The 22653-nt window shown below is 45.0% G+C and overlaps 1 protein-coding gene across 1 annotated transcript; it reads right to left on the bottom strand.

The window, feature by feature from the left end:
- Positions 1–455: 455 nt before the first annotated feature.
- Positions 456–18548, bottom strand: LOC138772282 (patatin-like phospholipase domain-containing protein 2). The gene is made up of 9 exons (XM_069952576.1): positions 18263–18548; positions 7255–7487; positions 6867–6932; positions 5901–6110; positions 5169–5229; positions 2655–2864; positions 2367–2499; positions 2163–2276; positions 456–1243 (listed from the first exon to the last, which is right to left on the bottom strand). The coding sequence occupies exons 1-9, from the start codon at positions 18447–18449 to the stop codon at positions 976–978; spliced, it is 1482 nt and encodes a 493-aa protein (XP_069808677.1). The 5' UTR covers positions 18450–18548; the 3' UTR covers positions 456–975.
- Between the last annotated feature and the right edge of the window lie 4105 nt (positions 18549–22653).

Here is a 22653-nt window from a genome sequence, read left to right as displayed (position 1 = left end):
ACACCGAGACGTGACATGAACGTGTGTAGAGTCTACAGACGTGTTCCCAAGAAGAGTAAAACACAATTTTTCCTTCAATTAAAGGGGTTGTCCAGCGAAAAAAAAAATGTTCTTTCAAATCAACTGATGTCAGAAAGTTATTTAGATTTGTAATTTACTTCTATTGAAAAATCTCAAGTCTTCCCATACTTATTAGCTGCTGTATGTCCTGCAGGAAATATTTTTTTTCTAGTCTGATACAGTGCTCTCTGCTGACATCTTTGGCCGAGACAGGAACTGTCCAGAGCCAAAACTTCTCCTGCTGTGGACAGTTGCTGTCTCTGCCAGAGATGTCAGCAGAGAGCGCTGTGTCAGACTAGAAAAAAAAATATTTCCTGCAGGACATACAGCAGCTAATAAGTATGGGAAGACTTGAGATTTTTTAATAGAAGTAAATTACAAATCGATATAACTTTCTGACACCAGATTATTTGAAAGAAAAAGATTTAGCTGGACAACCCACTTAACCTTTTTTCCCTCCAGGAACAGCGCCATACTTAGCGTTAATCACTTGAATAGAGCTAATCAGACTTATATCAACCATGTGAGTGGGGCACCATTTCTAGTCAAGACATGGGATACCTTTACACTAGAGAACCAGGGGTCATAACTGTACAATGGCGCATGGCTGCTTTCTACCAAAACAGCTCCACACGTTGTTTGTGGTATTGCAGCTCACATACATCAAATGAGACGCAGTACCACACACAACCTGTGGTCAAGTGTGGCGCTGTTTTAGTAATAAGCAGCCATGTATCTCCCTATAACATGGTGGTATAGTGACAAGTGCAGTTAAGAACAAAGGACAGGGTTTTGCACCACAGGAGATGGGTCCCAGCAGGCAGTGAAGTCACAGTGATGTCACACAAAGTCCTCCTTCATAGACAAGTCTAGATTCCAGCACCCCGTGAGATAAATCTTAAATTCCAGTAAAACCTAGAACCCGACTTCTGAGGAAGAATCTCCATCATCTCCGCAGAGGCTCATCTCCACCCCCGAGTCATCAGAACTGAGGCACGCCCGATAGCCGCCGCACGCTGTCATGTGTAAAGCAGAGTCCTCCGAGCTCACAGGGGTGGAGAAGTCAAACACCCAGCTCTCTAGGTCCATGGAGGAGTAGTTGTTAGGGGACAAGAAGGAGGAGGGCTCGTGGAATGGAGAGGGGAGGCTCAGACACTTCCTTAAGGTGCTGCGAACTGGTGGCCTGTGGGAGAGAGAAAAAAAAATATATCAACATTTTAAAAGGGGTTAAAAATTTAACATGGCTGCCCCCTCCTAAGCAGCACAGATTGGTTGTGGATTCAGCTGAGCTGAATTGCAATACCACATACGACCTGTGAACAGGTGTGGCACTGTTTGGGGGGGGAGGGAACAGTCACGATATTTTATTATTAAAATCCCTTTAAGGGCACATCCACATCTGTAGGGGCTGATGGTGATGCACCCCTCTATAGCAGTGTTATCCAAACTACAGTGCTCTAGGTGCCAGGGCATGATGGGAGTTTTCATTTTGCAACAATTGGAGAGCTACAGATTGGGGATCACTGCCTTAGGGCCAGTTCACACTGAGGAAACCTATGGTCCATGAGTGTGAGCAGCGCTTCTATGGTTTTAAAGGAATCTATAATTTTTACTCCATAAGGGCCAGTTCACACTGAGCAAGATCGTTGGAATTCTGCCGCACTCAGGGTCCTTGCTTTGAGCGAATGGGAGAGCGCTCGCTTGTCCGCTTCCTCTCCTCCCAAAGAATGAACATGTTAGTTCTTTGAGCGGAGAGCGGTAGCAGCGGACGAGCGCGCGCCCTCTCTATTGACTTACAGCAGCACACTGAGCGCGGTGGGATTATGCAGCGGAAATCTCAGCCGCGGAATTCCGACGATCTTGCTCAGTGTGAACTGGCCCTCATGGAGTAAAAATAATAGGATTCCTTTCATACCGTAGAAGCGCTGCTCACACTCATGGACCAGGGGCATCCATAGATTATAAAGAATCACCCACTGATGTAATTTACAACAGGAATGAGAACCACTACCCCAGCAATGGATCCCCCAAGACACTACTAAAAGGGGTTGACCCTATAATGGAGATACCCTCTAAAGCGTGCACTATTGCCATCCACCCACCTTGCCGGCAGCAGCCTTTTCCTCGCCTGGTAGTAGACGGTTCCAGCCACGGAGCACATCAGTCCCTGCATCCAACGCACATCATCCGGGATATCAGGGAACCAGTCCACTAACCTGTACAGGATACAATATATAAGCAAATTATTAGTATTATGCCTATTAGCGATTCCTAATAGTGAAGTTACAGCGCCCCCTAGCTCTCACCTTAAAGCCATAGAATATGCCGATTCCACAGGTAGAGTACAGGGCAGGGCCATATAGGAGGCCACCCGCATGGGCAGGAGACTGGTGATCTGATTGTAGAGGCCTCCCTTCTCCTTGCAGGCTTCTTTTAAGGCTAAAATATATTTAAAAAAAAAAAAAAAAAAAGTGCCGCCACATAACTATCACTAATATTACTATAATAGATACAAGGATAATATAACTCAACACTGCAGGTGAATACAGTGGATAAATACAGTCTTATATATAGCAGATAGGGGGCGCCATTACCTTCGCACAATGTAGGAGGCAGTTTTTCTATTATCCTCTTATCTAGAGGCCAGGGGACTTTCTTCAGCAGCTTCGTCTCATCACTTTTCTTCTTCGCCTCTTTCTCGGAGCGGGAGGCCACGCTACACTCCGGGCTGCTGCAGGGGGAGGCTGAAACTTCTGGCTTTAACTGCAGGTCTGAACGGGGCGATGGCGGCAATAATAAGAGGTCTAGAATAAGGGGGGGGGGGGGGGGGAAGAAGTTATAAAAAATTCTGCAAAATCACTTTAAATATACAAGTAAGCAGGGCAGTAGGCCACACCTTGCGGCTCTCCTGCCGTTGCAAAACTACAACTCCCATCATTCCCTGCCAGCTGAAGGTCATGGTGGGAGATGTAGTTTTACAATGGCTGGGGCAGGAAACACTGGATGTAGAGTTACGACAGACTGAACTTTGATACTAGGAATGTAATTCCCTTTCCATATCTATAGGTGGCGCTAAGTGCTCTGAAATGAACAGTATGCAATAATAAGTCGCAATTTTTTTTTTTTTTTTGAGAGTGTGTATATATACACAGCAAAAGGACGCTGGTTGACCTCAGGGAGATCAACCAAAACACCGCAGAGACACCATCACGTGTCTCAACGTTAGTGTATTCTAGAACATTGCCCCCTGGGAAATCAAATATGCAAAAGAACACTGCAGAGACACCATCACGTCTCAACGTCAGTGAACTAGCCAGACCTTCCCTCCGGGAAGGAACAACCAAGCCAAAGGCGTTCTCCAGTTAAGGAGACCACCTCAGCAAGGTATCCATCCACAGACAGCTGTTTCGGGGTTTTTGCCCCTCATCAGTGTGGAGTAGGTTTCTGGCTAGTGGGAGCAATGACTAGTAAGTGCATGCAAAAGGACGCTGGTTGACCTCTGGGAGATCAACCAAAACACCGCAGAGACACCATCACGTGTCTCAATGTCAGTGTATTCTAGAACATTGCCCCCTGGGAAATCAAATATGCCAAAGAACACTGCAGAGACACCATCACATGTTTCGGGGTATTTGCCCCTCATCAGTGTGGAGTAGGTTTCTGGCTAGTGGGAACACCATCTGACCATCTGATGTCAAGACATGTGATGGTGTCTCTGCGGTGTTTTGGTTGATCTCCCTGAGGTCAACCTGCATCCTTTTGCATGCACTTACTAGTCATTGCTCCCACTAGCCAGAAACCTACTCCACACTGATGAGGGGCAAAAACCCCGAAACAGCTGTCTGTGGATGGATACCTTGCTGACATATGATGGTGTCTCTGCAGTGTTCTTTTGCATATGTGTATATATACAGGGCTGGCCTTACGATGGAGGGTGTACAGTGCAGTACCATCTAATACCACCTCTAGTAATGTACCATCATATAGATGAATAGCAATCTTATGCAGTGCTGCTATTGTGGTACACTGCAGAGACAATACAGTTCCGCACAATGCTAAAGGCCTACATACACTTTCACAACCAATTTTTTTTTTTTTTTTATGGTGAAAATATGAAACTTTGCCATAGGTCTTCATGGAAAATCATGGATTATGCATCTCCATGGTAACTGCCTGTAAACAAATCCCATATCATGTAATCCTACAGTCTTATACTTTTCTTCTAGTCATCCTCTACTTAGTTGTAACATGCAGTGTATAGGTTAGCTAAAAGTAGTAAAAAGACTGCAGGTTCAGACTACACTGGGTTTGTTTGTAGTCTGTTTCCATGGAGATTGATGTTAAAATAAAAAAAAATAAAAAATAAAAAAAAGCTAAATTAAAATTCATCAGGACAATAAAAAAAATTGGTTCAAAAAGGTTAGTTTTAGTGTATAAACTGCCATATAGGGCTTATATTGCAGTAGCACAGTATAGGGCTCTTCATGGTAGCATAGTATAGGGCTCATAACAGAAGTAGGGCAGCATAGGGCTCCTAATAGCATTATATGGTGCTTAAATAGAGCAATATACCACTCAAATAATAGCAGCACAATAAAGTGCTCAAATAATAGCACATACATACAGTATAAGGCTATGTTCACACTACGTAAAAAAACATGTCCGTATTTGCGCAAGAGAACGGTCGCTATTTTGCATATAACGGCCGTTGTTTGCGCAAATACGGTCGTTCTGAAATACGGCCGTGTTTTTTACGTAGTGTGAACCTGGCCTAACATAAAACCATACAGTGATTAGATATCTCTATACATAAAAAGGTACAAAACACTGATCTGAGTCTGAGTCTCAGTGGTCATAATACAACATTTATGATGCCCCTTTAGCAGGGAGATCATGCACCATGTGAGGATATAGATAACACAATGCTAAGGCCAGCCCTGTATATATAGCTATTATAATCTACAAGTGTGTATTATAAAGGGACTTCCCTTTAACACCATATAGGCAAAAAAAAACACAAAGCAAATAAATAACCCCGCAGTGTGCCCGCAGTAGGGGGCGGAGTCAGAAACTTTTTACACACGGAGAATAAAGTAATAAAAACATACTGTTGTCTTTAAGGAATCTAAGTGCATCATTGTATCCCTGCTGACACATCTCTCCCAGTACCTGTGAAGACAATATCAGGAGCATGAAATGAAGTGAACAAACATGGCGGACACCAGGGTCCTTTAAGCCGGATCACACAATGCAAGAAACAGGTATAACATTTGCATCAAACATCACTGCAACCATCAAGAGAATAGGAGGAGGTGAGAAAAGTGTAGTGGATATCTGTTTCATCGCTCTTGCACCTAACTAGGACACTGCCCCAACAGGAGAAATGTGGTAATACATAGTGACAACAATGGTTGAGCGTTCTCCAATGGGACCGGGGGGAGGGGGGGTACATGAGTTAACAAAGACCTTGTGTCCACTATAGACAAAGCATTTTTTAGGTCACATGGAGATCACAAAAGGACTTCTTTTCACCCTGCAGGACCCCTGACCTCCTTGAAGGACACAAGGAGATGCCCATCCATCTTAACATTAGAGAACAATTCCAAGAGCTTCCCACACCAATAGCCAAGGGGGGGGTCATAGGAACAAGCTCCACATGGTCAGCTAGTCTTTCCAGGAGCAGTCCTGGACACAGAAGATATCCTCATTCTCATGTAAATGGCCTGCTGTAGGGACAGGTTTGGTTGGTCTAGCGTCATTAGCAATCTACATGAACTTTGAAGAGGAGGCAGCGATTTTACAGACAGAAGGAAGGCAACGAAAAACATGGTGTTCCTTACTTTAGGCTCAGGCGGGAAGAGGGCGCGGGTTAGTCGGTAAAGATTGCCCAGGCTGAACTGGATGCTGGTGTTGGTCACCCTCAGCTCGTGGAAGTTGGTCGAGTTGTCTCTCGGGCAGATGTCAGATTCCCCAGAAAACGGAGAGACCGTGATAGTGTTCTTCAACTCATATTCCGGCAAATTATTGCTAATTCCACCATCTACATAACGCTACAGATAAAACAAATTCTATATGAATATATATGCAAAAAGCACACTTATGTGTGAGGGGTTTATGGGTTCAGTCTAGGAAACCACCCGTGCAGTGTGAAGAGATGCTCAGGGGCGGGCACTAGTCAATAAGACCCTCCCCCAAGGAACAGCTCACACATACTCCATACAAATCACCTTCTACAAGAGTTCATAGGTGGGTCATGACTACCTCTTCCTGTGACCTAAACATAAAGGGGGCTTGCATCTAAATAAAACACCCCCTAGATCCACTGATCAGCAGACACCACCAAAATGAAACTTTGGAGATGGACACATCCACTCAGACAAGAGTGTACATCTCTTTTACATTTGTCAGAATGAAGAATTTCACTGCCCTTCCCAAATTCTCCTGGAACTTTGACAGTCCCATTTAGTTTCACACACACAAAATTTAAAGGGATTGTCCAAGATTAAATAATACATTTAAAATCTTCTCAAAAACAGCACCACTCCCCTTTGTGGACTGTGGCTGGTATTGCAGTCCTCTCCCATGCAAAGAGGTGGCACTTTTTCCAGAAAGGATAAGAGGTCTCTTTTCTAATCCTGGACAATCCCTTTAAAGCTTAAATACATTGGTTGGTCAAGCAATATCTAGGATTGTGTAACCAGGGCTTAACTATATAGCTCTGCTTTCCGGCAAATATTTGGCCGATATTCCTTTAAGTTTTATGACACCTGATTAGCCTTAAACCCTTCAAAGGATAATACACTTACCACGCCTCTAAATGTTGGGGGGATGATGCCGCAGTAAATGGGGACAAAGGCGCTGCATACTAAGGCCTATGGGAAAAGGGTAAAGATTCAGGTCAATGAACTGATAAAGAACATGACATAAAAACACTGGCCAGTCACGTACACAAACACCCGTGGGAATCCATAACAGATCGATAATCCTGACGAGACTTGATGACTATTTCCTACAGAAGTCAACAATGGTTCAAGTCAGTGGCTATGCCCATCGTTGAGTTTATCCCCAATGCAAATGGTTTGGCGGCAAATGAAAACCTTGTCTTGACTGTAACAGGTTCTCCCCCCCCCCCCCCCCCCCCCCCACGTCTCTCTCCTACAGAAGACCATGCACTCTAAATGCCCATGTACCCACCTGAATTAGCTCTTCTTTAGAGGCGAACTCCGACACCAGCACATTCTCCCCATCCGAGACCCGGGTGAGGGAGATGCAGAGTTTGCCCGATGCCAGCACGTGTGCGTTTTCTGGAAGGTTTCTGTACAGTCCGTTCTTCAGGATCTTGACCAAGTTAAAGGAAGGATGTAGTGGTCCCAGATTCCTCTTCCTGGCCTCCTTGGCCACGTCCATCACATCCGAACAACATTCCGCTGTGAAGATAGACGATGGTACGATATAAGATCTGCACAACTATGAAATAGCCAACACCATTCATCACTAGTGGTATTAGAGGGCTGAAGTTTTTGTAAAGTGGCCGTCACAATTTTGGCCAATGGACAACCCCATAGGAGAAAAGTCATAGAAATACACAAAGTTAAAGACCAGCTGACTATCCTATATCTATGGGCATTTAGACTATACAGAGAATGAAGGATCAGGTTCAACCTTTAAGGTCGCCAAAAGGGTCTGGCAGTGGCTTACTCCCCATTCATCGTAAGCACAGACATAGGTATTTAGGCGACAGATGGGGGTTCTGGTGACAGCTATTGAGGGTTTATGGGAACTTTTGAGTGGGCCATGTCATAAGATGAGAGTAGGACCACATATGTTCTTGGGAAGATCAGCCACCATCTGCCATCTCCAAGTCATTTACCCACTTTGCTCCATTGAAAACAAATGCACCCTCAACCAAATATGTCCTGACAAGTCTATGATACGTTAGAGGTTCTAGGTCCCATTTACGATGCTAGATTATTGGACCCCATCTGTAAGAGCTGCCATGTTCAGATACTTTTACCCTTCTAGATCCTCACCAGTGTCACAAGGAGAAGGACTTCAGGTTTGACCTTGTAACAATATCATCTGCCTGTAAGGACGGAGCGAGACCATCTATAATTTATGAAGAGATGCAAGAAAATAAACCAGCAGGCGGCCAAGCTCTTGGCAGACACAGACACGTTATTTCTGACCTAAGACTTGTATACAAGCTCGAAATCTAGAAGGAACCATATACACCATAGCCTACAACCTGCCAACACTACATATAAACACCAAACTGAAAAATGACTATGTGCCGAAGGGTTAATGTTTCTACTTGAGGAGAAAACCATAGAAGGGAATTCTGGGAGGAAGTATATGCAAATCAGCTCTCTGGTGCCACCATTTAGAGGTCATTGTTTAAGAATCTTTTTATACATCACCAAGAACTACCTCCGACAGAGGTCTCTCTACAGCCAGCACCCTGCTCAAGGGGCAAGAACCATGAAACAGCTGTCTACAAGTTGGTCACCACTCCTTCTGGGGAAGTTCTGGCTCAGTTTATCCCTGTTTGGGTACTGAAAGCTTCTTAAAAGTGCATAAACTGACTTTAAGGGAAAGCTACCTCTAAAAGGTGGCATGGAGGAACTGCTTTACCTATGTTACTATGCAAGCATTACAATGACCGAGCAGGTTCAGAAATGGCCAATATTACCCTCACAATCTGACAACGTGACAATATGGACAGATGTCCGCCAACCATAAATTCTCAATCCTTGTAGAACGCCACAAACATTCTGTAATTGTCGTGTTGTGGCGTTACGAGCGGGACAAAAGTCACAAGTCATTGTTCCTTGAGACAAAATTCAACCTGACAGTACAAGGACACCCTGAAGCAATAGTAAAAGAAGGACATGTTCTAGAGGCGGCAGACATCTGGTCTGTCCATAGACTGAAAGATTTACTACCGAGGGGTCAGCCCATTGAAATAGTTCCATTCAACCATTTACCAGCTATGTGCTTTCTAGTATTAGCCGGGGTCAGGCGGGGCCGACTGATCTGGACGAGCCTGTGGAAGGCTCAGGAGGCCGACAATGGGGGTCTTGTAGGGCCCTCTAATCTCAAAAACAGAGCGGGCACCACTCCATTCAATCTCTATGAGCCAGTGTCATACTCTGCTCTCTGGTGGCTCCCATAGGGAACGTATGGAGGTGTGATTGTGGGACTGCCCATCCATTCTCAAGGGAGACATGACTTGATTTCACTGACCAACCCCTGTAAGCCAAGAATCGACCCTCCAGCTGTTGTAAAACTACAATTCCCATCATGCCTGGACAGCCAAAGCTATCGCTTTGGCTGTCCAGGCATGATGGCAATTGTAGTTTTGCAACAGCTATAGGGTCGGAGGTTCCCATCCCCCGATGCCTAGGGAGCGATTGACCAAGTAAATTAGATTTCAATATACACGATACTTCAATCCTTATATTAAGCTGCTGCCATTCAGAATACAAGCATATTCTTACATGCTTGCCTTGACAATGTGGGCACTGAGAGAAATTACAGAATGTACTGCCAACTCAAATCACTAAAATATGTCAATTTCCACAGCCAGATCAGCTGGATCAGTGGAAATCAGTTTCCCATGGGACACTGCTCCATCCACACAATGTTGAAGTACCATATGACTTCTCATGGAATCACTGAGCCCTCCATAGGGGGGGTCACCATCTCCTGAATGAAACCTTTTTCTCTCAACTGGCTCATGTGATGACACGGTGACCCCCACAGAAATTTCATGCGTTTCTGTGCCCCCAATTGGCTCCCCATCCTAGTCAGTAGAAGCTCGTGTATGACCAAGCTGAATGGACCATACCACGCAAGCTCTCCTCCACGGGGGGAGACAGATACAGTAATGAAATGCAATGGATGAAGCAAAGCTGGGATGAAACAGATGACACTGCAGGAATATATGGTTGAAAAAAAGAAATCTAGTTTAACCCCTGTATAAACTAGGGGTAGGTCAACGATGACTAATATCGCAATGTATGATACGGGGGAGGGGGAGGAAAAAACTCTCAAAATTATCTCACACTTGGAACGTAAACAAGATAATGTCCTCATGAAGGCGGACTTTACCTCATATCACAGCAGTGATCACATGACATTGGGTCAGACCCGGACACATTAACCATATTCTGAGAACACAATCATAACACACAGATAAGCGTATAGCAGTCAATGACCTATAACAAACTAGTGTAAAAGCTGACGGACGGTCTCTGCTATTCACACCCACAGAACACATTGCTTCCACGGTCCGGCCTGACTGTCGGGTCACTATCCTCACTTCACTTGGCGATGAGGAAATGTTGGCCGCTCCCCAGGGACAAGTTCAGATTTAGAAATCGGTTCAAAAATATCAAGTAAATACCAAGCGGACTATGATCATCGGGATTACACAGCCAGTGTTATCTCAGGGCAAAGGCAATAAGGACCGCAAACAGCAACAGCAACTCCACATAAATCTTAACCAGGAAAAACAAAAGTCCCTTAGGGAAACAGCGCCACTCTTGTGCTCAGGTTGTGTGCGGTATTGCAGCTTAGTTCAAATGAGGTGAATGGAACAGAGCTGTAATACCGCACACTACCACACATTTCTAAAGTTAGATAACCCTGTAGGATTACCGGGATCTTCCTAGTTCACTTTGCTAGAGGATCAAGTCCCTGTCACGGCAGCAGCATACTTGAAAGGCTGCAAGGTCACGTTCTTGTGTTGCTATTTAGCCTAAAGGCCGGGTTCACACACAGCATTTTTTCATGAATTTTTTCAGTCATGAAGGAGGTAGGAGTATACAAATGTAGATTTATGGGTCAAAAAAAAAAAAAAAAAAATCAAGATTTTAACAAAAATTTTATTTTCTGAATCCCTTAATGGTGGTCCTCTTAATAATTCTTTAGCGGACCCTGGGTATATTTTGCATTTCTAGTTAACCCCTCTTTCCCGCTATCTATGTCTCAATCAGCCTTAGGCTGGTATTACACGGAGCGATTATCGTTCGAAAAATCATTCGGATTTGAACGATAATCGTTTCATGTAATAGCAGGCAACGATTAAACGACCAACGAGAAATCGTTGATTGTTTAATAAGATCCGGACCTATTTTTATCGTTTGATCGTTCGCACATCGTTCAGTAGAATAAGAATTCGCAGCTGAAATGTATGCAATACCGACGACTAAACAACCACAAGAACGATCATAAATAACGATCATCGTTCCATGTAATTGGGCGAACGATTTCGGGTCGTTTAAGATCGTTTATCGTTAATTGTTAGTCGTCGAAAAATTGCTTGGTGTAATAGTACCCGTACAAGGGATTAAAGGGGTTGTTCACCAAAACATTTTGCTTTCAAATCAACTGGTGCCAGAAAGTACCAGAGATTTATAATTTACTTCTATTTCAAGTCTTCCAGTACTTATCAGCTGCTGTATGTCCTGCAGGAAGTGGCGTATTCTTTTAGTCTGGAGAGCAGGAGAGGTTTTCTATGGGGGATTTGCTGCTGCTCTGGACAGTTCCTGACATGGACAGAGGTGGCAGCAGAGAGCATACAGTATACACCACCGCTTCCTGCAGGGCATACAGCAGCTGATAAGTAATGGAAGACAAGATTTTTTTTTTTTTATAAAAGGATATTACAAATCTGTCACTTTCTGGCACCAGTTGATTTGCCAATCCCTTTAAGTGATCGCAATTGGAAGTTTCTCTGATCTCTCCTGATCAAAGGATAGTTAGTGTTGAGGAGAGCGCCAAAAAGTGAGTAGTCTTATAGGCCATGCAATGCTTCACTAGGAACAAATATGCAAATTAGCCCTTGCTAATAGGATAGGAACTTGCTCTCTGGTGCCACCTAATAGCATGCAGGGACACCCCTCTAATCAGGAGAAGGGCTATTTTACATAAAGAAGGGCAGCAGCTGTATACTGAGCGCCGTCAATCTCTGATCAGTACCCGCTTGATGAGCTTTTACAAGGCAGGTAGGCCGCATGAACCATCAATAGATCTTTAGTGTGGTGTGACCCTTTAATTGAACATTGTCAGTCACACCAGCAGTTCTCACAGGACGATGTGTGGCCAACAACAATGATTTCATTGGGTGCACACAAGGTCCTGTCAGCCAATGAACAAGCGTTCGTCAGCCTAAAATGGGTTTGCAGTCAGCCGTGTTCACACACCGCAGTACTGCAATGAAAACAGCCTTACAGGGGTCAATAATTGGGAACAAGCATTCCAAGGAGCAAACATCTGCCCCATGATTATTCCCTGTAAATAATTCCTTTATTCATATTGTGCCAAATTACTGGGCCTTTACATCTCTTGGTCCACTCCTGATCATATGGGCAAGGTGGCAGCGCAAAATGATCAGTCAATATTGAAACATCTAAATAGTAGTAAAAATATTAGTAGTAAAAATATTAGTAGTAAAAATATTAGTAGTAAAAATCAAAATAGTAAAAATCAAAATAGTAAAAATCAAAATAGTAAAAATCAAAATAGTAAAAATCAAAATAGTAAAAATCAAAATAGTAAAAATCAAAATAGTAAAAATCAAAATAGTAAAAATCAAAATAGTAAAAATTAAAATAGTAAAAATCAAAATAGTAAAAATCAAAATAGTAAAAATATAGTAAAAATCAAAATAGTAAAAATATAGTAAAAATCAAAATAGTAAAAATATAGTAAAAATCAAAATAGTAAAAATATAGTAAAAATCAAAATAGTAAAAATATAGTAAAAATCAAAATAGTAAAAATATAGTAAAAATCAAAATAGTAAAAATATAGTAAAAATCAAAATAGTAAAAATATAGTAAAAATCAAAATAGTAAAAATATAGTAAAAATCAAAATAGTAAAAAAATAGTAAAAATCAAAATAGTAAAAAAATAGTAAAAATCAAAATAGTAAAAAAATAGTAAAAATCAAAATAGTAAAAAAATAGTAGAAAAATCAAAATAGTAAAAAAATAGTAGAAAAATCAAAATAGTAGAAAAATAGTAGAAAAATAGTAGAAAAATAGTAGAAAAATAGTAGAAAAATAGTAGAAAAATAGAAAAAATATTTCAAAATAATAGTAAAAATAATATTAGTAATAGTAGTAAAAATAGTAAAAATAAAATAAAAAAATTATTTTATTAGGTTAAAAAAAAAAAAAAAATCAGTTTCCATATAAACAAACAATGTGTATATTTGAATGAATTATTTAAAGTTTATTTAACCTGAATTTCCCTGTGCTGAGGGATGTATGTATATACACATGTGTGCAGTATACACCATCCGCATGAACTGCAGTAACCCCAGGACCTTTGTTCTCACTGATCTGTGTCATTTCCATAGATACAGAATATAGCCGGCTGCTGACCAGCAGTAACCCCTCCATGGATGGGCCGGACAACCACAGCCCACAAGTCAGCTCACCCCAGCCGGCCAATCACAGGCCGACCCCTATACAGGACACATTCCTCATCATCAGCAGGAGAAAAAAAAAAAAAAAAAAGGAAATTTGAGAAGGGGGTCCCCTCTGCTGCTTTAGGATCACAGGTTACACAAGGTAGAGAAAAAACCCAGCCAATAGCCATACTGGTAAAGATGGACTGTGCTCTACAGAAATTACATTTATCAGAAATAAGCTAAAAATATATAAAAGTATATAAATATATAAAAATATAAATACATAAGAACATAAAAAATGTATATAGGAGGGAATAATAAAATAAAAATGTATAAAAACTGCACTAATAGAAGGAATAAAAAATAGCTATAAAAACAAAAATGTGATCAAAATCAGATAAAAAAAAAGTGATTAAAAAAGGGGATAAAGTGAAAAGGTTTATGCAAAAAAAAAAAACAAAAAAACGATGGCGAATAAAAAGGAATAAAGGAAAAAATAGAAAAGTAAAGAAAGAATATATAGAAAGAGTAAATCAATAAAAAAGGGGGGGGGATTGTAAAGAATTAAAAGGGGTGAAAACACAAAAAAACAAAAAAGTACTGTTTATACAAAATTTATTATGTAAAAGAAATGAATAGGGTAATGAATAAAAAATGAATGAACAAATGAAAAAGAAAATCAAATAAAAATATAAAGCAATAATAACTAATAAAAACTAACACAAATTCTATGCGGTTTTTTTTCATGGGTTTAATAGTTCACTCTACTCCGCATCAGCATCATGGCTTCCGCTCTTAAAGGAGCCAAAACTTATAAATGGATCCCTCTTGGCTTTGTGCATATGGCGGCACATGGAGTCCCTGTGGTTCTGGGCACAGAGCTGTGGGTACTACTCTTATGTGCCGCCATATAGTGCTGCGTATGACACCGTATCACAGAAAAATTCAATGGCATGATTTTTTTTGGATGTGTGCAAAGTCTGTATGAAATCAGAGTCCTATATTGGCACAGTATGGCGGTATAGTGTACTATGGGCGGTGTATTATGGCTTGTCATACACTGTATACACGTGTCTGAGCAGTGGAATGTAGCTTACACATTATTATACTTAGCCGCAGGATCCTGTCCTGACATGTCAGGCGGTATGATTGGCACATGAGCACACGTGATGCCGCACATACAGCACACATTGGATTCCTGGTCATGTATGTAGATTTCCCATCCATTACTAGTCAGACTATTGGGGACTCCCTGGAGGCGCTGTGGACCTCACACCTCAGCAGTATCGGCTATCTCCTGCCCGGGTCATGTGACAGGCTGTACGCAGGATTCCTAGAACTGATTATCAGCCGCCAAGTACAAGATAAGGATTTCTTATGTAAGACAGTGACAGCGTACGAGGAGATCTCCGCCGCCAAGTCTTCTCATGGCAAACGTCTAGTACAATAATCAGAACAGAAGTCATAGGGGAAAGTAGTGAGGCAGAGCTGCAGTACCAGGCACAGCCATGGGCAGGAGGGGCGCTGTTTACAGAAGAGCAGACATGTTTCTAATCCCCTTCAAAACTTCATCTACTATGGATTATGGTCACTCCAATAGACTATGCTATATAGTTAGGGTAGGAGGGGCTACTCTGTATATAGGGGGTGCACACCAGGAGCACTGGGATACATAAGGGGGTGCACACCAGGAGCTCCGGTATATACACATGGGGGTGCACACCAGGAGCTCCGGTATATACATATGGGGGTGCACACCAGGAGCTCCGGTATATACATATGGGGGTGCACACCAGGAGCTCCGGTATATACATATGGGGGTGCACACCAGGAGCTCCGGTATATACATATGGGGGTGCACACCAGGAGCTCTGGTATATACATAAGGGGGTGCACACCAGGAGCTCCGGTATATACATATGGGGGTGCACACCAGGAGCTCCGGTATATACATATGGGGGTGCACACCAGGAGCTCCGGTATATACATATGGGGGTGCACACCAGGAGCTCCGGTATATACATATGGGGGTGCACACCAGGAGCTCCGGTATATACATATGGGGGTGCACACCAGGAGCTCCGGTATATACATATGGGGGTGCACACCAGGAGCTCTGGTATATACATAAGGGGGTGCACAGCAGGAGCTCCGGTATATACATATGGAGGTGCACACCAGGAGCTCCGGTATATACATATGGGGGTGCACACCAGGAGCTCCGGTATATACATATGGGGGTGCACACCAGGAGCTCCGGTATATACATATGGGGGTGCACAACAGGAGCTCCGGTATATACATATGGGGGTGCACACCAGGAGCTCCGGTATATACATATGGGGGTGCACACCAGGAGCTCCGGTATATACATATGGGGGTGCACAACAGGAGCTCCGGTATATACATATGGGGGTGCACACCAGGAGCTCCGGTATATACATATGGGGGTGCCCATGTAATAAAGCGCACTGTGCTATTCCAGTCCTCTCCGTGTATGTAGGAGCCTGCACTCCCAAGAGACCAATCAAAAATCGAAGCATACACAGAAGATTCCAATGCTTTCTTGGTTTATTACGTTCTTTAGCAAACACTTATTTGCAAAATTTCACCACCAAGTGATATGAACAACACGTAGCTATAGAGAGGACCAGAGCAGAGTCCACCGCCCAGCCGGGCTGGTCACAGTTCACATTCGGACACTCACGGAACAGATGGAGAGTTATCGTCTGCGACGTTTTCGAAGCTAGCGCTTCTTTCTCTGATGCTTGAGATCTGATACTTGAGAAAGAAGCGCTAGCTTCGAAAAAACGTCGCAGACGATAACTCTCCATCTGTTCCGTGAGTGTCCGAATGTGAACTGTGACCAGCCCGGTTGGGCGGTGGACTCTGCTCTGGTCCTCTCTATAGCTACGTGTTGTTCATATCACTTGGTGGTGAAATTTTGCAAATAAGTGTTTGCTAAAGAACGTAATAAACCAAGAAAGCATTGGAATCTTCTACATATCGGGGTGCACAGCAGGATCACTGGGATACATATGGGGGTGCACAGCAGGAGCTCCGGGATACATATGGGGGAGCACAGCAGGAGCTCCGGGATACATATGGGGGTGCAGTGCAATATGTCACACATAGGAGGCGCTGCTATACACACAGGGGGGCACAGTGTAATCTGTCACACATAGGGGGGCGCTGCTATACACACAGGGGGGTGCAGTGTAATCTGTCACACACAGGGGGGCGCTGCTATACACACATAGGGGGCGCTGCTATACACACAGGGGGGTGCAGTGTAATCTGTCACACACAGGGGGGCGCTGCTATACACACAGGGGGGCGCTGCTATACACACAGGGGGCGCTGCTATACACACAGGGGGCGCTGCTATACACACAGGGGGCGCTGCTATACACATAGGGGGGTGCAGTGTAATCTGTCACACATAGGGGGCGCTGCTATACACATAGGGGGCGCTGCTATACACATAGGGGGCGCTGCTATACACATAGGGGGCGCTGCTATACACATAGGGGGCGCTGCTATACACATAGGGGGGTGCAGTGTAATCTGTCACACATAGGGGGCGCTGCTATACACATAGGGGGCGCTGCTATACACACAGGGGGCGCTGCTATACACACAGGGGGCGCTGCTATACACACAGGGGGCGCTGCTATACACACAGGGGGCGCTGCTATACACACAGGGGGCGCTGCTATACACACAGGGGGCGCTGCTATACACACAGGGGGCGCTGCTATACACACAGGGGGCGCTGCTATACACACAGGGGGCGCTGCTATACACACAGGGGGCGCTGCTATACACACAGGGGGCGCTGCTATACACACAGGGGGCGCTGCTATACACACAGGGGGCGCTGCTATACACACAGGGGGCGCTGCTATACACACAGGGGGCGCTGCTATACACACAGGGGGCGCTGCTATACACACAGGGGGCGCTGCTATACACACAGGGGGCGCTGCTATACACACAGGGGGCGCTGCTATACACACGGGGGGCGCTGCTATACACACGGGGGGCGCTGCTATACACACGGGGGGCGCTGCTATACACACGGGGGGCGCTGCTATACACACGGGGGGCGCTGCTATACACACGGGGGGCGCTGCTATACACACGGGGGGCGCTGCTATACACACAGGGGGCGCTGCTATACACACAGGGGGCGCTGCTATACACACAGGGGGCGCTGCTATACACATAGGGGGCGCTGCTATACACACATAGGGGGCACTGCTATACACACAGGGGGCGCTGCTATACACACAGGGGGCGCTGCTATACACACAGGGGGCGCTGCTATACACATAGGGGGCGCTGCTATACACACCGGGGGCGCTGCTATACACACCGGGGGCGCTGCTATACACACAGGGGGCGCTGCTATACACACGGGGGGCGCTGCTATACACACGGGGGGCGCTGCTATACACACGGGGGGCGCTGCTATACACACGGGGGGCGCTGCTATACACACGGGGGGCACTGCTATACACACGGGGGGCGCTGCTATACACACGGGGGGCGCTGCTATACACACAGGGGGCGCTGCTATACACACAGGGGGCGCTGCTATACACACAGGGGGCGCTGCTATACACATAGGGGGCGCTGCTATACACACATAGGGGGCGCTGCTATACACACAGGGGGCGCTGCTATACACATAGGGGGCGCTGCTATACCCATAGGGGGCGCTGTGCACAGTGCAGGAGGTGGGATCGGCCGATCCGGCGGCTGGCAGTGCTCACTCACCCAGGCAGCAGCCGCACACCAGCGCAGCGGCGTTCAGGGCTCCGGCGGACGCTCCGTAGATCTTGGTGGCCTCGGTGATCAGATAGGGCGCCCTCTCCTGCAGGCAGCTGGACACCCCGACGTGATAGACGCCGAGAAAGCCGCAGCCGGCGAAGGACAGGTTCCAGCCCCGCTCCCGGTCAAACATCGCAGCGGTGCAGTGAGGAGATAGCGGGGGGTGAGCCGAAGGATGTACCGGGGAGCGATCACTGCACCGACATTACACCCGGCACCGCCGCCTACCAGACCTTGTCATTTAAAGGGAAGGATGACGTGGAAGCTAACCCCGCCCACTAGGGCGTTCCCTTACGGTTGCTCCGGCCAATCACAGCGCGACCAGTGAGACCGGCCTCTGCCCTGCGCACTAGGAAACCCCTTGTAGTGACGTCACCGGGGAAGACTGAATCCCTGAGGTCACGTGACGAGGGAGTCCGCTTTAGCTGTCAATCACACCGGCAATTACATCAGGGATGGAGAACCCGCAGCCCTCCCGCTGTTTGTCTGGACAGAAAAAGCTTCTATCATTTATGTCTGTGCTTACTACTAATATACAAATATATACTGATCCTGAGTTACATCCTGTATAATACTCCAGAGCTGCACTCACTATTCTGCTGGTGGGGTCACTGTGTGCATACATTACTGATCCTGAGTTACATCCTGTTTGATACTCCAGAGCTGCGCTCACTATTCTGCTGGTGGGGTCACTGTGTATATACATTACTGATCCTGAGTTACATCCTGTATTATACTCCAGAGCTGCGCTCACTATTCTGCTGGTGGGGTCACTGTGTACATACATTACTGATCCTGAGTTACATCCTGTTTGATACTCCAGAGCTGCGCTCACTATTCTGCTGGTGGGGTCACTGTGTATATACATTACTGATCCTGAGTTACATCCTGTATTATACTCCAGAGCTGCGCTCACTATTCTGCTGGTGGGGTCACTGTGTACATACATTACATTACTTATCCTGTACTGATCCTGAATTACATCCTGTACAATACTCCAGAGCGGCGCTCACAATTCTGCTATGTACATGAGTGACTCACTGGTTACGCTCTCTCTCTTGTAGTTGTTCAATATCTTTCTTTTTCTGGCCTTAAACCCTCTCCACAGAATCTGCCAGACATTTTAGGCTCCTTGCTCTGTCACCATCCTCAGCTCTACACAATCTCCCCATCTGTATTGCCCTACACAGTATTACCGCCCTTACGTCCCCATATAGCAATATGCCCTTCTGTGCCCCAGATAGTGTTAGGCACCCTCAGCGCCCCATATAATGCTAGGCCCCTCTGTGCCTCTGTATAGTAGTTAGATCCTCTATGTGTCCTCACACAGTAATTTGGCCCCTCTGTGTCTCCATAGTCTCTTTATCCTCATATAGTATTAGCCCCCTTTATAATGTTCGTCTCTTTCTGTGCCCCCATACAGTATTAGGCCCCTTCTTTCCTAATACTCATCCTGTGGCCCTATATAGTGTAAGCCCCCCTCTGTGCTCTCATATAGGGTTAGGTCCCTCTTTATCCTCATATAGTACTGTGTTTTCCTGAATATAAGACAGCATCTTATATTGTCTTGTATTCATTTTTACTTCCAAAGATGCGGGGGGTCTTCTTTTCAGGGGGTGTCTTATTTTTGCATGAAGAAGAATACTCACCAAAGTCCTGGGTCCTCAGTATGTGCTTGCTGCAGTGGGACCTCGGAACGTGCAGCAGGACGTGACCTCGGGCGTGAGGTGGGATATGGGGGCCATGGACCAGCGGTATGCCTGCGGCGCCGGCAGTGAAGGAGCACGAGGGGCTGGTGGTGGAGGGTGGCAGGGGGTAGCAGCATGGCTGTGGGGGTCTTACTTTTGGGGGATGCCTAATTTTTGGGGAGATGCCTTATGTTACACTATCCTGTAACTCTTCTAATATGTCTTATGTTCGAAGTATGTGTTATTTTTGGGGAAACACAATATTAGCCCTGTATATGCCCCTATATAATGTTTGGCTCTTTCTGTGCCCCCTATAGTGTAAGCCCCCCTCTGTGCTCTCATATAGTATTAGGCCCCTCTGTATCCTTATATAGTATTAGGCCCCTCTGTATCCTCATATAGTATTAGGCCCCTCTATATCCTTATATAGTATTAGGCCCCTCTGTATCCTCATATAGTATTAGGCCCCTCTATATCCTCATATAGTATTAGGCCCCTCTGTATCCCAATATAGTATTAGGTCCCTCTGTATCCCCATATAGTATTAGGCCCCTCTGTATCCCCATATAGCATTAGGCCCCTCTGTATCCTCATATAGTATTAGGCCCCTCTGTATCCTCATATAGTATTAGGCCCCTCTGTATCCCCATATAGTATTAGGCCCCCCTGTATCCTCATATAATATTAGGCCCCTCTGTATCCCCATATAGTATTAGGCCCCTCTGTATCCTCATATAGTATTAGGCCCCTCTGTATCCTCATATAGTATTAGGCCCCTCTGTATCCCCATATAGTATTAGGCCCCTCTGTTTCCTCATATAGTATTAGGCCCCTCTGTATCCTCATATAGTATTAGGCCCCTCTGTATCCTCATATATTAGGCCCCCCTGTATCCTCATATAGTATTAGGCCCCTCTGTATCCCTATATAGTATTAGGCCCCTCTGTATCCTCATATAGTATAAGGCCCCTCTGTATCCCCATATAGTATTAGGCCCCTCTGTATCCCCATATAGTATTAGGCCCCTCTGAATGCTCATATAGTATTAGGCCCCTCTGTATCTTCATATAGTATTAGGCCCCTCTGTATCTTCATATAGTATTAGGCCCCTATGTATCCTCATATAGTATTAGGTCCCTCTATGCCCACTGGCATCCCCTGGTTTCGCATCAGTCTTTTTAACTGTGTAGGCACTTTAAAGGCGCTCACAAAGTTGAAAGCTATATGTGTCCTGGATTGCGACTGGATGCACAGGCTATATGTCTGGCTCTGCCCTATCCTTTTGTTCTTGGGGAGATAAACTGAAACCAGATGTATCTGGCGGTGACTTTCTTTTCTCTCTCCATCAGAGCACATGCCAAGCCAAACATCAGGGTAGTTTTAGGTCATTTTGGCAATGGGGGAATCTGAAAAAAGATCCTCCAGCATAACTTCCCTCATCCTTCAGCATCTCCCATCCCCTTCCTACAGTGGCAGATTAAAAAAAAAAAAATACCCACGGCAGAGGTCCCAGTCACCTACCTGTCAGATCCAGACAGGCAGCTGGGACTTTCAGTGCAGGCAGCGTCTGTAACACACTCTGCCCGTGCAGGAAGACAGAACAGGGGAGAGCAGAGCCGGGGACCTGCAGCGAGGGCGGAGCGCGTGGGAGGTTTTTTGTTTATAGTGCACATATATTGGGGGCCCAAAGACTGCATGTCCACCTCCTCCCACTCCTCCATCAATAGCTTATCCCCCAGGAACTCCAGCAGCACCCCAGAGTCCTCCCCCGCCCAACATGTTGTGGCTCAGAGTGAAGTTCCAGCGTCATGTGCTGTGCTTCTTTGGTGGAGGGGTTGCTACCAGTGCCCCCTAGCTGTCTGCACCCTGTCTAGGACAATGCTAAAAATGGCCCTGCTGAGCATGCATGTGTGTTGAAAATTCATCCAATCAATAGCTATCGTATGTGGATGGCAAGCTTTAGATAGCCAATAAATTTCAATACTGCTCAGCATATGTAGGATAAATGTAATGATGGTGACAAATAATGATGCAACTAAACAGAAACAGATGAGATATCACTGAGATAGGAGTTATTGTCCTTACTGTAATAGAGGAGTGCAAAGTGCAGCGATAACCCCATACAATTCCTGCAACTATAACTGTAGGCAATAATAATAGACATAAAACAGCTAAAATACAATATAAAGAACCTCACCATACTCCAAGGTTCTGCATAGGATAATCTGCAGGTCGATCAGGTAAATGGCTACTGATTTAAAGGAGACTGTGGCATCAAGGTGGCACCTAGGAATATTACTTTGTTACCAACTAGATTTAATTTCATGTTCCTGACCTCCGACAATGTAATTTCAAGTTTCTGGCCTCACCTTGCTTCAATTTTAAATCTGTTCAAGGGTATGGCCATGGGGTCTCAAGAGCACCCTCAATAGGGAAATAAAAGAAATGGTAATCCTCTGTTTAGCAACTGATCCTGCATTTTTCTTGCTACCCCTTAATCTTGTCCATGAGCACATGAAATCTGTTGAAATAAAGTTCTTTCTCTTCTTTCTGTCCGAAAATTTTTGAAACCCTTTCCTTCAGTTTGGTCAAATGATCTCACAATGACCCCCTGTAAATTACATGTGTTTCTGTGCTCCCAATGGAGTC

Source organism: Dendropsophus ebraccatus, chromosome 1, assembly GCF_027789765.1.
Source record: "Dendropsophus ebraccatus isolate aDenEbr1 chromosome 1, aDenEbr1.pat, whole genome shotgun sequence".
NCBI lineage: Eukaryota > Metazoa > Chordata > Amphibia > Anura > Hylidae > Dendropsophus > Dendropsophus ebraccatus.
Note: the sequence above shows the minus strand (reverse complement) of the source record. Positions and strands in the feature narration are given on the sequence as shown.